Raw genomic sequence first — 13,366 nt, 5'->3', positions numbered from 1 at the left:
CGCGACAACTCCGCGGGCCAACGAGCCGACGCGACGTATGGCATGGCGTACGTTCGCGATGGCCATTGGCCGAATCGGACTCGAACTGTGGACAGTCCGGTGATCTGCTAATTCACTGCGTTCTATTTGTTCTAATTTCCACTTGGATTATAGTAATATAAGTAATGTTTATTGTATTTCCCTCGCAATTTCTCAACGCAGCAACTTTACTTCTCTTTTGAACTTTGTCCATTTTGTATTTATAAATGGTGTAGTGCCATAAAAACATTTTGATAAGAACTGCGTTTCACTTAACGCTCGCGAGCATCGTTTGTCTTTGTTTAATATTTGATAAACGACAAGGATGAAATGATTCCACGAGCGTTGTGAGCGTGAAGTGGAACGCAGACAAGATGGACGTCAACGCAACGAAAATATTCGCATGCGCGGCAAATTTTAAAAATGTAATCGTAATTTTTTTTAAATTGTAACATCTCTCTCTTGTTTCTCTTTCTGTATCGGAAATCTATTTGTATATTACTAGAGTTAGGAAGTAACTAGTGTTGGAATACGATATAATTGATTTAATAGAAATGCGAAAGTTTTCGGACCCCCTGAATACATTTAATATATACAAAGTATCTCGTTTTAACTTTCATATCAAAATATCTTGAAAAGAATAAAAAATATCAAGAAATGTTTTAGACAAAAGTTGTATGATTTAAAGGGGGATAAATAAAATCTTTTGTCTGAAACATTTTTTCTCTTTTATGCTTTTCGAGATATTCCGATGTAAAGTTAAAATAGGGCACTCTGTATATTAGAAAATTATTCTTCATCTGACATCTAACTTCTGAGAATTCACCGATATGTTTATTGACACTTACAGATTCAACGATACATTAATTAATCTGATTAAAAAATTAGGATTATACTGTGAAATTATTGAAGTGATTTAAAATTATGGTAGAGATTTAATAGATTTTAAAGAATTAAATAATTATGTTTCTTTCTCTCTCCTTAGAAATAAAATCTAAAATTATATAGGCTAAACCGACATCGTGCAAAGAAGCTATTCAAAGATGGGAAGAGAAAACGGGATTGGTCGCGAGCGAACAAAAGGATATAAATTTATCCTTCCAGTGGCCTCCAATCGAGAAAATGGATAACAGTTTGGCGGTATTAATTAACGTTGAGTTCGTTTTTTTCTAATGAATAAACAGTAAACGTGAAATATTTGTACAGATCATGCATTTATATTAAATTATTTCTTTCGAATATTCTTATAGGAAATTATCTTTATCGACAAATGCAATAGAAAAGATTAGCGGTATTAATTCGTTGAAATATCTGAGGATCTTATCTATGAGCAGAAACAATATCAAAACGTTCTCAGGATTGGAGGCAGTTGGAGATCACTTGGAGGAGTTGTGGATATCTTATAATTTGATTGAAAAGATCAAAGGTGTTAATGTTCTCAAAGCGCTCAAGGTTTTATATATGGGCAACAATCTGGTGAAAGATTGGGCGGAATTTAATCGCCTGCAAGAGATACCTAATCTTCAAGATTTGAAATTCATTAACAATCCTTTATGTGAGAATATGGATGTAGAATCGTGGCGTGCGCAAGTTATAAAGAGATTGCCTGGGTTGAAAAAACTCGACGCGATACCAATTGTGTATGCTATGCGTTTTCTACAATATATTTAATATATGTAACTTTAATATATGCTACCTTATATGAATTATGTAAGAAAATTTTTTAACAAATTTTCTCTTCCAGACACGCAGGTGAAGATTAAAAAGCTATTAAAAATAGAAGATAATTAGAGTGGGTTTGTGTGTTGAAAGTAATATAAAATTTATATTTACAAGATACAAGTTGTTTCAACATAAAATAAAATTGTTATAAAAACATTTTAGTTACCTAACTATTTTTATATATGCCATTTGTACTGTAACAATATTTATTTTTCTTTTAGTAGACATCTAATAATTTTCGACTTTTATATCATTGAGACCAAGCTCTTCATTCTGTTCAAAATTTCTATCATATTTCGTGATCTTTAATCTATCGTCAGGTCCATCATCGGAAAGACTTTGTACGTAACTATTTCCGGCCGGATCATCTAAAATCAAGGTCACTTTTCTTTGACCATCTAAAACTTCTTCCAATTGTGAGATAAACACGTTCATTCTGTTCACAATTTCTGGATCGGTACTATCTCCAGTGAAAGCCGTAGACGAAGACAACTGTTCTTTCATCGCTGCTATGATCCCTTCGACGGTCGTGAATCGACCGCCCAAAATGGTTGGACCGACTTCTAATTCGAGTTCGGGTATTTCCATGTCACAAGTTTCGGATTTCAGTAGATCACGATTGAAATCTTCCTTGCCTGTTATCGTCACTTCGATTCTGACTCCTTGAGGTTCGATCCCACTGCCGCTCTTCACCTCGTTAGTCCTATGACCACAAGACTCACATAGTGTAGCCATTATAACAACTTCTTTGAAATGTGGTATATCTTAATATTATATTAAGGAAAAATTCATGTGTAATATTTATATAACTAATTTTTGCAATTAAACAAACATTTCCGACTAGCTAACAACAATCATAAAATATTTTTTCAACAGTGTATTGAGATTTATTTTTTAATTTTTTCAGCTTTGTTATCCTAATATCATTCCTAATATTTAATAAAAATTTAATTTGATATGATTAAAGGATACTTGTTAATTTCATATTTGTTTCACAAGGACTATTGCAGTCTGGACAATTGGTAGGAAAGGACAGCACTTCGCCCTCCAGTTGTTCCAAAGGATACTCTCCTTCCTGTATAGATTTGAGCAAGACATCTTCATTGTCGGGATAAATTCCTAACACGTGATTCTGTTCTTTCGTTCTTTTGAAATGTGTTATTGTACACTGACTATCTTTGATTGGCGCTTTTGGATTCTCTATATGACTATTTCCTGAAATATCTTGAAAAATAATAGTAAATGGCTCATCCAATATCTTCAGTGCATGTAATTTGTTAATAAATAGATCTATTTCGATGGCAGTGTCTGGAAATTCTTCCCTACGTCTGGACTGATCCTGTTCCAGTGCTCTAATGCTCCTGTCAATTATCCCTTCCACAGTCGTGATTTCTCCTTTTTGAGATTGAGGAGGAATTTCAAAATCCAAGTGGGGTATATGAATGCTAGTGTAATCAGACTTAACTACTTGGCGATTCAAATCTTGCGACGTTATTACTTGCAGTGTTATTTTGATTCCCTTCTCTGCTATCTTTCCTCCACTTTGTATCTCGTTATTCTGATAGCCACAATGCTCGCACTCGAAGGACATAAGCACTACATCTTTGTAATGTGGGATTTTTGTCAACAACAACCGGGTAATCCCCTTATAGAAATAAATAATGGTCATTTAGAGAACATGCATTTTAAAACTAGATATATATTTAGTGAATGAACACCGAATGAATATCAAACACAAATATTTAAACATTCATCATTTATGCCTTAACTCTGAATACCAGCATTTGATCAAATTCGATGTTCACTGCATATAATAATTGAACTTGTGCAACATTTGTACACAATCAGTGCACATATTTCAAGATTATGTTTACATGAATCTCTTTTACGTAGACAATACAAGTAATGTAAAATATTATACAAAGGATAATATAATATAAAAAAAAGTAATTAAATTTTATGATTGTTAATATATCTTAACTTTAATATTGACTTCAGTAAATAAAAACTTATAGAGGCAAGATAGAGGGCTTTAGATAAGGTAGGTTTCACCAATATAAGATTAACTTTAACATTGATTTAACTTACTGTTTATCTTTTTCTAATGTCTGCTTTGACCAATATAGATTGAGTTTAATTTTATTGTTAGTTTAACTTTTATTTTTTGTCTTTTTCTAGTTCTAAAGAACTAAAAAAAAGATAAAGAGTAAGATTTAAAATCTACCTTGGTAGAAGTGGACATAATTCTTAGAATATATATAAGATATAGATAAAGAGTAAATTGAACAGAGATTAAAATTAAGCTTGGTAGAACCAGATCTTAGTGCAGTCTGGTGCAACAACAAAGAACATAGGCTTTGATGATCCCTAGATTGTTTACATAGATGAAAGGTAAAACATAATTTACATGGTTTACATTGTGTGTGTGTGTGTGTGTGTGTGTGTGTGTAGATTGTCATATTTTACATAAAATGAAACAACCCTACAATAAACTTTCGCGTTCAGTATTTGTCTATAGACATACCTGGCTTATGTTAGTTTTTACTAATGTAGTTTAATTTTAATCCCGATTCAACTAACTCATGTTTTTATAGTTCTAAGAATTAGAAAAAAAATGAAGAATAAGTTAAACTTTTAAAGTTAATCTACATTAACAGAAATGTACATTAGGCCTGTTCCATCAACGTAAGACTAATTTTAATCTCGATTCAATTTACTCTTTATCTTTTTCTAACTTTTACTCTTACTAACTTTTCTAACTTTTATTTTTAAAATTAGGAAAAGATAAAGAGTAAGTTAAACCCAGAGTAAAGTTAACTTTACATTAGTGAAACTGGGCCTTAACAAGAAGTTCTAAGATTAACGTAGGATTTGCTCACGTTTTTGCCACATTCCACACACAGACTCTCAATCTCTGTAATTTCCGGTTCCAGATCATTAACAGATAACTCGCAAAATATCGGCTTGTTCTTTTCATTTTCCATCTGTCTCCCAGCGGTTGCCATTTCTCACTTTGAGGTTATATTATATCTTCTTCTCTCTTTGACACTCGCTTTCCGAAGTTGTCGCATAGATCATCGCACGTGAAGCAGCTGTCGGCTGCTATCGGACGTCACGTTACCGACCGAAGATATTCCGAGTTTGATAATCGTTGTTATCGATAGTCACCTGTCACCTTTCGTAAAATCAGTGAAACAGTGAAATCGTCTCCTGTCCGCTGTCGTCGTCACCACCGCAGGACGTAGCGTCCGCAGCATGCGTGAATGTGGATAGACGTTAGTCGTGGATAGACGATCTTATTTCATTTTTTAACAAAATTGTTCTTTTTTTTTCAACCCCCTGTTACATTACGATGATCATCGATAAGTTCGGATAAAATATCTTGCGCGTGATTTGTCAAAAATAGTGCGAAGGTTGCACGACCTATCATATCGTGTCGGAACCTCAGGCCTCTGCTCGGGCCGCTTAGGGAATATCTCACGACGACGTGCCATTATAGCCAAGAACTGGATCATCAGATCGACTCGCCTAACGTCCCCGTTTCGCGGATGTTGCGCGCGCTCTTGCGAGGAACCAGGACCTCTTGATGCGGATCGAATCGTCCGTCGGGATGGAGCAGAGGTGAGTCACGATTTTGTCGCTCATTCGAGGGGTTATGTTTTGGTGTAAACAAGACGATTAACGCGCAGGTTGTCGAACCCATTGAGACCGCCGCGTCAGATTCCGTCGAATCACTCGAGGAAGAATAAGAGACGATCCAGCCGTAGGAGCAATCTGCTGGACACAATACAGGATACATGGCCGAACACTTCACAGAGTAATCAGGATGGTGGCCTGGTACCTGGTATGGAGTATCCTCCAAGGCAGATGCTGTGGCAACCGACAGACGTACAGAACGTATCGGGTAATGGACAACGTCTATTCACCGCGATGTCGGATCCGAGCGTCTGCGGCTACTCACCGATGCCTATGACATACGCCATGCAGCCGGTTTCACTACCTACAATGTACAGAATGTATCAGCCGATGCCGGTGCCAAACATTAGAACCGTCCACAGTAGACAAAGGCATCACTATAACAAGCACTTGGCGAATGTTCGTCCCAATGCCAATAGTGTTGTTAATGGTTATGGGAATCTGCAAGAAAATGGAGTTTTGGAATCTGCTGTACATATGGCTCTTCGAAATGGAGATTATGCCAGTCTACCACCTACCGCTAACAAAGATAATGGCGTCAATGGCGACGAACTCAATTCGGAACACAGAAGATACTCTGATCCAGGATTAGGACCTGCTGGGCCTTCGACTCACTCAGACAGTGATGATTCCGATAGTGTTGAGAGTGGAAGTTCCATAACAACAATTAGCCGTAATAATAAACTTGTCTTGTCACTTATTGAACAGGTTTGTATTTATTTGTTTTTTATTTAAAAATATATAGGCAAATATAATATATAATTAAACGTGTTCTATTATTGACATGACTATTTGTAGGATCGTTGTTAATATACTTGAAATATACAAAATGTATTTAATTGTTTAATGTGTGTTTAATATCGTTTTCAAATTATTAAGATCTCTTTCAAATATTATGTTGCAGATGACAGAGCTAAAAAAATGTAACAACCAACTGTTTAAAGAACTTAGTGAAGCTAAGTCGAATGTAGAGAATGTAAAAGCAAAATTGGCACAATGTAGACATAGTACTCCTGCGGATTATCAACCTGGAATGTTATCAGGTAGATAATTCTAAAATTTATAATTTTTGTTATTAATTTCACATCTTATATGAGACGATCATTATTCTGATGAAATTATATTATTTCAGAACTTATACGTGAAATCAGAGAAGCTAACAGGAATTGTGAAGAAGGTTTAGTTACAACAGTTAAATCTATGTTGGAAGAGAAATGTAATCAACAAGCAAAAGAAGTGAACGAGCTGAAGGTATGTAAATAGAATTTCTTAATTTAATATGTTCTTCATATTATAACATTCTTCATAGTAATATGTTCTTTATATATAATTTTATATACTATTTTATATAATAATTGTTTTTTTAAACATGTTTAATTGTGATAATTTGATATTAAAATTATTTTCTCAAATTTAGTAATATATCCTTCATCTTTGAATACAGAACTGGAAATAAGAAATAGTTATGTTTTAATTGAACTCTATTTGATAGTTATGTACATTTATTAAATAATGTTATTTTATATATATTTATTAAAAATATTTGTTATTTTATCTCGAATCTTATTAATCATATATACAAACAAAACATAAAAATATATAAAAAAGCTTTTATATTTTTATAATATAATAAATAGTAAGATAGTAAAATAATATATAAAATATTATAGTTTAAGTAAAAAAAAATTTTGAGATTATTTTTATACAAAATACTAAATATTATTTTTAATCTTTTTTGAGCAAACCTTATTATGTTCGCCTGAATTTTTTATATGTAGTACATTAAAAATCTTTGACACAGTACAAATTACAGTAAACAAAAAAATCTTTGAAAAAGTAAAATTAAAAAAAGTATATATGCTATAAGCATATGAGAATATGGGAATAGAAAACAAAAGTAGTAAACCTTTTTTTCTTGTGCCACTCGTGTCGTTATGCGGTTGAGATTGAAATACGGTAATATGAGCACTCTTCAATATTTTCGACATTCGCTCTTCCGGGTCACGATCATGGATGTAATGTTTGTGCAGACATTCCTATGTTCTATTTGATTAGGACAGCCAGGTGATCGTGGTACCTATTAGTCTTTTTTCAACTTCTCTTTTTCTCTCTCGATTATCATATATATGCAAAATCTGTACAATTGATTCTATTTCCGCTCTTTTGTGTATTTCTACTTATCCCGTTAATGATTTTCTCAGTAATCTGTTTGCTGTCAATGAATTTGCAGTAAATGCGATCAGAAATTGCTAGAAAATCAAACTCAATTGTATTCGTATTAATTTCGTATTTTTGCCGATAGAATCTACTGACATAATCTCTGATAGTAGATTAGCAGCAGAAATCGAGAAGAATCTGTCGAACGCAGATTATGTTTATTTCTGCTATTAATCTACATCAGACTATATCTATTGGATTGTTACCATCATTCTACTAACAACATTAAACTTATATGCAAAATCAAATCTATAATCTTTCTGACAAAATTTGTAATAGACTTTTGCAGAATCTATTCTTGATAGATTTGGTTTTTGATAGATTAAGTTTATTTAAATTATTTTACATTATTTTATTGTTTTTATAATTGATATATAATTAATATATCATTAATTTTTTCATATATTTTTTCTAATTTATAATTGTGATATTTGTTGCTATAAAAATGCACAATGGACGTAGTCATAATAAATCTATAGTTTTTTCTATTAAAATACGTTATACTATTTTTATTTTATTTTAAGTTATATTTTATTATTAAATTAAATAATTTTAGTAACAGAAAAATCATAAACGTGAATGGTCGCGATCACATATTATGTGAATTATATAGAAAAATTAATTTTTCTCCATGCATGTGTTGACTTTGATGATACGTAATTGTGGCATTAGAGTATTTCATATGTTAGTACAAACACGCAAATGTGTCGTTATTACATGCATTCGCATATGCGTATCGATTTAACAACATAAAACGAAAAACGTTGCATTATTTACAAATTATACTTTTCCATTGTAACTGTACTATCCACGTTTGTAATCACGCATTATAAAGTGTATTTTTTTATTACATGTCATTACTAGCAGCAAAGTATAAAAGTCAATACAAAAAACGATACTTAAATGTATACAATCATTGAATCGAAAAAAAAATTATTTAAATGTTTAAAATTAAAGAGCTCGCAAGATTTTTTTAACGTTTTTTTTTCAAAAATTGGCTCCATGATCTATCCTTGAGAAACGCATCAACCGATTAAGGTTTGCGCGACTTGATTCTATGAACGAAGGGGATGAAGGGAGATGAGGAAAAGGTTGAACTGTAGAGAGACGGCTGATAAAGTCAGCCGATACCGGAGAACGCAATGTAGACATAATACGAAATATCCGTGACGCGCGCTAAAAGTGATTAGGTTTCACATAAGGGCATCCGCAGCGGGCAGAGTGTTGCAGAGGCGAGAGAGAACAGGGCTGGGACCGAAAGGATGAGAAAGGAAGGGGGAATTGGGGAAGGGTGGAGAAGGACGGAGCGCACTTAGTGGCTGTCAGGGGCCTCTCCCTTGGCCTCTTTTTCCTCTTTGCCGTTCTTCTCAGGTTTCAACCATCCATTAGCCTCATCAGCCAAAGCGATGGCCGCCACCGCCATGTCGCTTGCATATTGGCAATCTCGTAATTGAACCTCCGGGACCCTCCATCTCTCTCCACGTCCATGTAAATTTTGCTGCACGTGAGAGCTGATCAAGGTTGTTAGCTCCTTTCTTTCCCTTTTTTTTTATACACATTTCCCAGCGTGTTGCGTTTACCTTTAAACATCGAGATAAAGTGGTTAAAATAGATAAGAAAAAATTCAATTACATTCACAGTTTACGCTAATGTAAAAAGAAGACCAGTTTATAAAAATAGTTTAGAAAACGTTGGACTAATTCTATCGAGAATAATTCGTATTATTGTAGTTCCATCTATGCCATCTTCAAGTTCATACATTTTTATAATACAAAACAAGTATATGTGTTTTATTTTTCATAATAACATAATAAAAAATTGCTATTTAAGTGATAAAGTTGTAATAAAAAAAAGAAATACGTATCATAATTAAAAAAAAAGAATGGACTTATTAATAAGATTTTATTTGCCTTGCTCAAAAATTTCTCTAAAATATAGGAGAAGTTACTGAGTGACATGATATTTTAATAGATTTATAAATATGAATATCATGTAATTTAAAAAAATTTTTTTGCGTTTAAATTTTAATTGCTCTAATGACAACAGTTTTCTTTTTTTTACAGTTTTTCTTTTCATTGTCTGTAAGCTTTTATCTATTTGGCTTAATGTTTCTATATTTTATTTGTTGCAGAATCAATTGGCGAAGATTTTAAAAGAGAAAGAGGAAAGTGATCAACGTGTTGCAAAACTGGAAGAGGAAATGATGGCATTGAAACTGAGCGCGACGTAAGTAAGCTTTTTAGCATTTGTAAATATTTAAAAGCTTGCTTTAGGTTCTAGTATTTGTTTTGTATTCAACATTGTCGGACGGTGTATAATTTAAAAGGCGCGATAAAATATGATAGAGTGTTCCAGTGTATCTGATAAAGTTTGTCGGAAAACTGATTCCAATTATATATTATTTCTACGTAGTCGACCATGGTTTATCACAGTTGTTTTAATTATTAATTTTATTTTCTGTTCATAATTCCTACGCCTAGGAGCACAAGCATAATTTTTCTCATACGTTTATTCATGACAAAATTAGTAAATAATTAATACGTCCAATAAATTGCGTGTAATACATTTGATGTCATCTATTATTTTGTATGATTATTAAGCGTTGCTTAAGATCAAACTCTACGATGTCTATTGAAATCCGACAATAGCTACAGAATAATCCAATCCTTTCTACGGTAAAGTCACGTGGCTAAAATAGAAGACAAGTGAAAGCCGTCAGTGATGAAACATTTGAATCAACACTTCTGGATGACCTATCAAGATATTTCATATTATTATTTACAACGATCTTCTCTCGTTCTATTTTAACTATGTCATTTCAACCATTTTTTGCTTCATTTCTTGGCGAATGCGATTCTCAAAATTAATTTACGATACCCACAACTTCAATTAAATCAGTTCGCTGTTCCCCGCAACCAACGTCAATGCTCGCTTGACAAAAAAAAATGGAAAGAAAAATCAATTCTATTCGCACTAGCAATGAAGGTCGCGAGATCGCAGTCTTCGAGGAGGAGAATCTGGCGCTGCGACGGGAGCTCCAGGAGGCGCGGGCATCCAGGACCCTGGCCGAGAACCACGCAGCAAAGTGCGTAAACTTTGCGGTATCCAGATCTGTCACGCCTGTAACTTTCGATACGCCCTGTATAACCAGCACCCCCGTGCGTACCGCTCTTACCGATACTCGCTTCCTGTTCCCCGCCATTCCACTCGCATCGCATACATTCTCCATCTCTTCCGTTCTACGTCCCCGTTCTGCGGAGGTGGCGGTTCCTCCACTCGTCTCCGAAATAGCGAATCAATGTCAAAATTCTACGACCGATTCCGAACCTGTATCCTGTGAGGATATGTCTCCGACGAAGGAAAGTACGTCAGAAATGTCTTTGTCCTGTAAATCCGTCGAAACATGCACAAACAATAATATGGTTGAAGTATGGAAAACTATGAAATCGTTAGAACATATTTGCGAATTTCTGGGCACGTCAGTATTGAGCAACTTCGATCAGAACGAAGCGCATGACGTCGACACTACAAGAAATGATGGTAAAGTAAAGCCATCGATGACGGCTGAAGATGAAAAAAGAACGAAGCACTTATCGACTGATATCTCCGAGAAACCTGTCAATCAGCTATTCGAAATATGTGAAGCAAAGGTGCCATCAATGGAAAAAGATGAAGCACAAGATTTTATATCATTTAAAGACCTTGAGGAACAAAAATATCTGCCGGAAAAAATGAGCGACGTTACGTGCGAAGTAGAGAAATTGATCAATTATTCGGATAATCATAATTGTTGGCAGAAACGGTGCAGGTTTCACAATCAGCGAGGCAGCTTTAAGAAACCGCGGCGAAAGAAGGAAAATTTAAGAAGGCTGTTCAGTGAAAGCGATAAGGATCTGCGCCAGGACACCATGCTTTCGACCGACCCACTATGTTCCTTCGAGAGCAATTGCGATACCGCGGACGAGGACGAGGATTATTTTCCCAATGATGGTCGCACAAGTCGAACCATCACCGACGTACCGGATGTCGTTGTGATCGGTGGTAGCTCCATCGTCCCGAAAGACCTCTGTTCGACGAGAACCCTGATTTCCAGAACCCAAACAGCACCTTCACGTGCCACCTACACCACCGCCTATATCTAAATTACGCGCGTACGCGCGGGGCCCCGAGCAAAAAGACAAAAAGAAAGTCATACACCACGCTACTCGTCGCCAATATCCGCGAAAGGGGGCTTCAAGGGGCTTTTTACTAGAGGCTACTACTATGTATCGAATAGCACGTAGGTCTATTATTCACTCACACTCATCATGCATGCTTTTTCGTACACGTCGTGCTCATGCCCCCGGCACTTCGGGGAAATTACGTCATTCCCAGTATCCGAAGGAGATTTGAATTTTTTTTAACATAAATCGTATGCATTAGCTGAAATTATTGGTATAAGTTATTTTTAGAGAAAAAGAATTTGCTTTTTTTTTATTTCACAAATTTTGTTTCCGACTTTGTTACCGACTTTGTTACCAAGCTCTCCTTTTACACAGTGATTCTAACTCTTATTAATAATAGTAATATAATTTAAACTGTAAAATAATAAACAGAATTAGAGAGGAGAGAGAGAGAGAAAGCTAATGTAGATACCGGAATAACGTAATTCATCTGCGCCACATTTGCGACATTTCGCAGCACTGTTTCCGTAACATTGCATCTTAAAAGGAAATTGGAGAAAGACGACTTTCTGCTAACCAGAAATAGGAATTTTTTATCTATTATGATAGTATAATAATATTTTTCATTTTTTTTACATATATAAAGCGAGGTATTTTGTATCAATGTAAGGAACTGACGTCCTTTTCATGAAAAAGAAGGTAAAGGATAGTGATTAGCATTAATGACCAAAGGGTTTTGCATAGATCGACGTAGCAATTATAATACTCCAGTTGCTCTATTTAAGTATGCAAACATTTTAATACATTATCATTATTCGCTTTACACATGCTTAACAATTTTATCCTGTTAATTCGTTATGAATACTTGCTTCTCTATCTGTAAAGATAACCATAAATATATATATCAGATGTATGTAAAAAGCACAAATATGTACAATAAATACATTTTTTCATAAATTTTTATATTTTTATGATACAATATATATATGTTAATTAAATGTTATTTAGCAACATATTATCATCAGCTTTATTAGCATGCTTTTATATCTTTTCTATATACTATATGTTGCATATATATTTTTTTATATACCTGTTATTGTTTTTTATACACCTGTATTGCTGTATGTGTTATGTTTTGTTAGTCATATTGCGTATTCTTCTCTTAAATGCCATAAAAAATTTAATTGCTGTTTGCCATATTTTCTGCATGATTTAGAAATTTTATAAACTTTCTTTGATTTGTATTTATATAACTATAGTTTTGTATAATTCGATGTGAAATCTTTAATTCGAATATGTTTTTGCTGAAAAGTATATTTTTCTCTTGTTTATTTTTTTAGATTCGATTTAATAAAATATTTGTTATATTTTATTTTTTACACTAAACACAATGTTATAATGATGAGATTCAATTTTCATTAAATTGTTATACATTTTTCTTTCCAAAACTATTTTTCCATACGAACTGTAGCACGAATGTATATCTTGCTTGCATGACTTTTCTGCTCCTCAAAGATCTGTTAATTTTTTTTTCTTTCTCGGAAAGACCT

General features: G+C 33.8%; 3 protein-coding genes and 1 long non-coding RNA gene across 7 annotated transcripts in view; 2 read left to right on the top strand and 2 right to left on the bottom strand.

Moving 5' to 3' along the window:
* The first annotated feature begins 824 nt into the window (after window positions 1-824).
* Window positions 825-1,815, top strand: LOC108745488 (dynein light chain 1, axonemal-like). 2 transcript variants are annotated; one of them, XM_018481666.1, is made up of 4 exons: window positions 825-945; window positions 1,027-1,175; window positions 1,269-1,658; window positions 1,763-1,815. In XM_018481666.1, the coding sequence occupies exons 1-4, from the start codon at window positions 943-945 to the stop codon at window positions 1,779-1,781; spliced, it is 561 nt and encodes a 186-aa protein (XP_018337168.1). In that variant the 5' UTR covers window positions 825-942; the 3' UTR covers window positions 1,782-1,815. The 2 variants fall into 2 exon arrangements, with proteins under 2 accessions (XP_018337168.1, XP_018337167.1); XM_018481665.1 differs by lacking the exon at window positions 1,763-1,815 and having other exon boundaries at window positions 1,269-1,689.
* A 140-nt stretch (window positions 1,816-1,955) lies between these two features.
* LOC108745539 (zinc finger protein ZPR1) lies at window positions 1,956-4,804 on the bottom strand. The gene is made up of 3 exons (XM_018481731.1): window positions 4,620-4,804; window positions 2,713-3,385; window positions 1,956-2,504 (listed from the first exon to the last, which is right to left on the bottom strand). The coding sequence occupies exons 1-3, from the start codon at window positions 4,743-4,745 to the stop codon at window positions 1,969-1,971; spliced, it is 1,335 nt and encodes a 444-aa protein (XP_018337233.1). The 5' UTR covers window positions 4,746-4,804; the 3' UTR covers window positions 1,956-1,968.
* A 78-nt stretch (window positions 4,805-4,882) lies between these two features.
* The window catches only part of LOC108745537, an 8,973-nt gene continuing 489 nt past the window's right edge, over window positions 4,883-13,366 (top strand). Inside the window, exons 1-7 of one of the 3 annotated variants that reach the window (XM_018481729.1) lie at window positions 4,883-5,128; window positions 5,240-5,361; window positions 5,430-6,144; window positions 6,341-6,479; window positions 6,569-6,687; window positions 9,785-9,879; window positions 10,631-11,795. In XM_018481729.1, the coding sequence (XP_018337231.1) occupies window positions 5,327-5,361; window positions 5,430-6,144; window positions 6,341-6,479; window positions 6,569-6,687; window positions 9,785-9,879; window positions 10,631-11,795 (2,268 nt within the window). In that variant the 5' untranslated portion in view covers window positions 4,883-5,128; window positions 5,240-5,326. Of the gene's footprint in view, window positions 5,362-5,429; window positions 6,145-6,340; window positions 6,480-6,568; window positions 6,688-9,784; window positions 9,880-10,630; window positions 12,691-13,366 lie in introns of those variants that run through there. The other 2 variants (XR_001939106.1, XM_018481728.1) reach the window with 2 other exon arrangements.
* LOC108745540 overlaps window positions 8,619-13,366 on the bottom strand; it is a 75,180-nt gene continuing 70,432 nt past the window's right edge. Inside the window, exon 4 of the long non-coding RNA XR_001939107.1 lies at window positions 8,619-9,233. This is a non-coding gene — a long non-coding RNA (uncharacterized LOC108745540). The remainder of the gene's footprint in view (window positions 9,234-13,366) is intronic.

This window comes from Trachymyrmex septentrionalis, unplaced genomic scaffold (assembly GCF_001594115.1).
Source record: "Trachymyrmex septentrionalis isolate Tsep2-gDNA-1 unplaced genomic scaffold, Tsep1.0 scaffold14, whole genome shotgun sequence".
NCBI classification, from domain to species: Eukaryota; Metazoa; Arthropoda; class Insecta; order Hymenoptera; family Formicidae; genus Trachymyrmex; species Trachymyrmex septentrionalis.
The sequence above is the reverse complement of the archived record's forward strand: the minus strand, read 5'-3'. Positions and strand labels throughout refer to the sequence as shown.

Coding starts and splice junctions, on each gene's coding strand:
- LOC108745539 (XM_018481731.1), bottom strand. CDS start 4,745: ATGGCAACCGCTGGGAGACAGATGGAAAATGAAAAGAACAAGCCGATA. Junction 3,386..4,619: donor GTGTGGAATGTGGCAAAAAC/GTGAGCAAATCC, acceptor TATTTCTATAAG/GGGATTACCCGGTTGTTGTT. Junction 2,505..2,712: donor AACAAATATGAAATTAACAA/GTATCCTTTAAT, acceptor TATAATATTAAG/ATATACCACATTTCAAAGAA.
- LOC108745488 (XM_018481665.1), top strand. Junction 1,176..1,268: donor GCGGTATTAATTAACGTTGA/GTTCGTTTTTTT, acceptor ATATTCTTATAG/GAAATTATCTTTATCGACAA.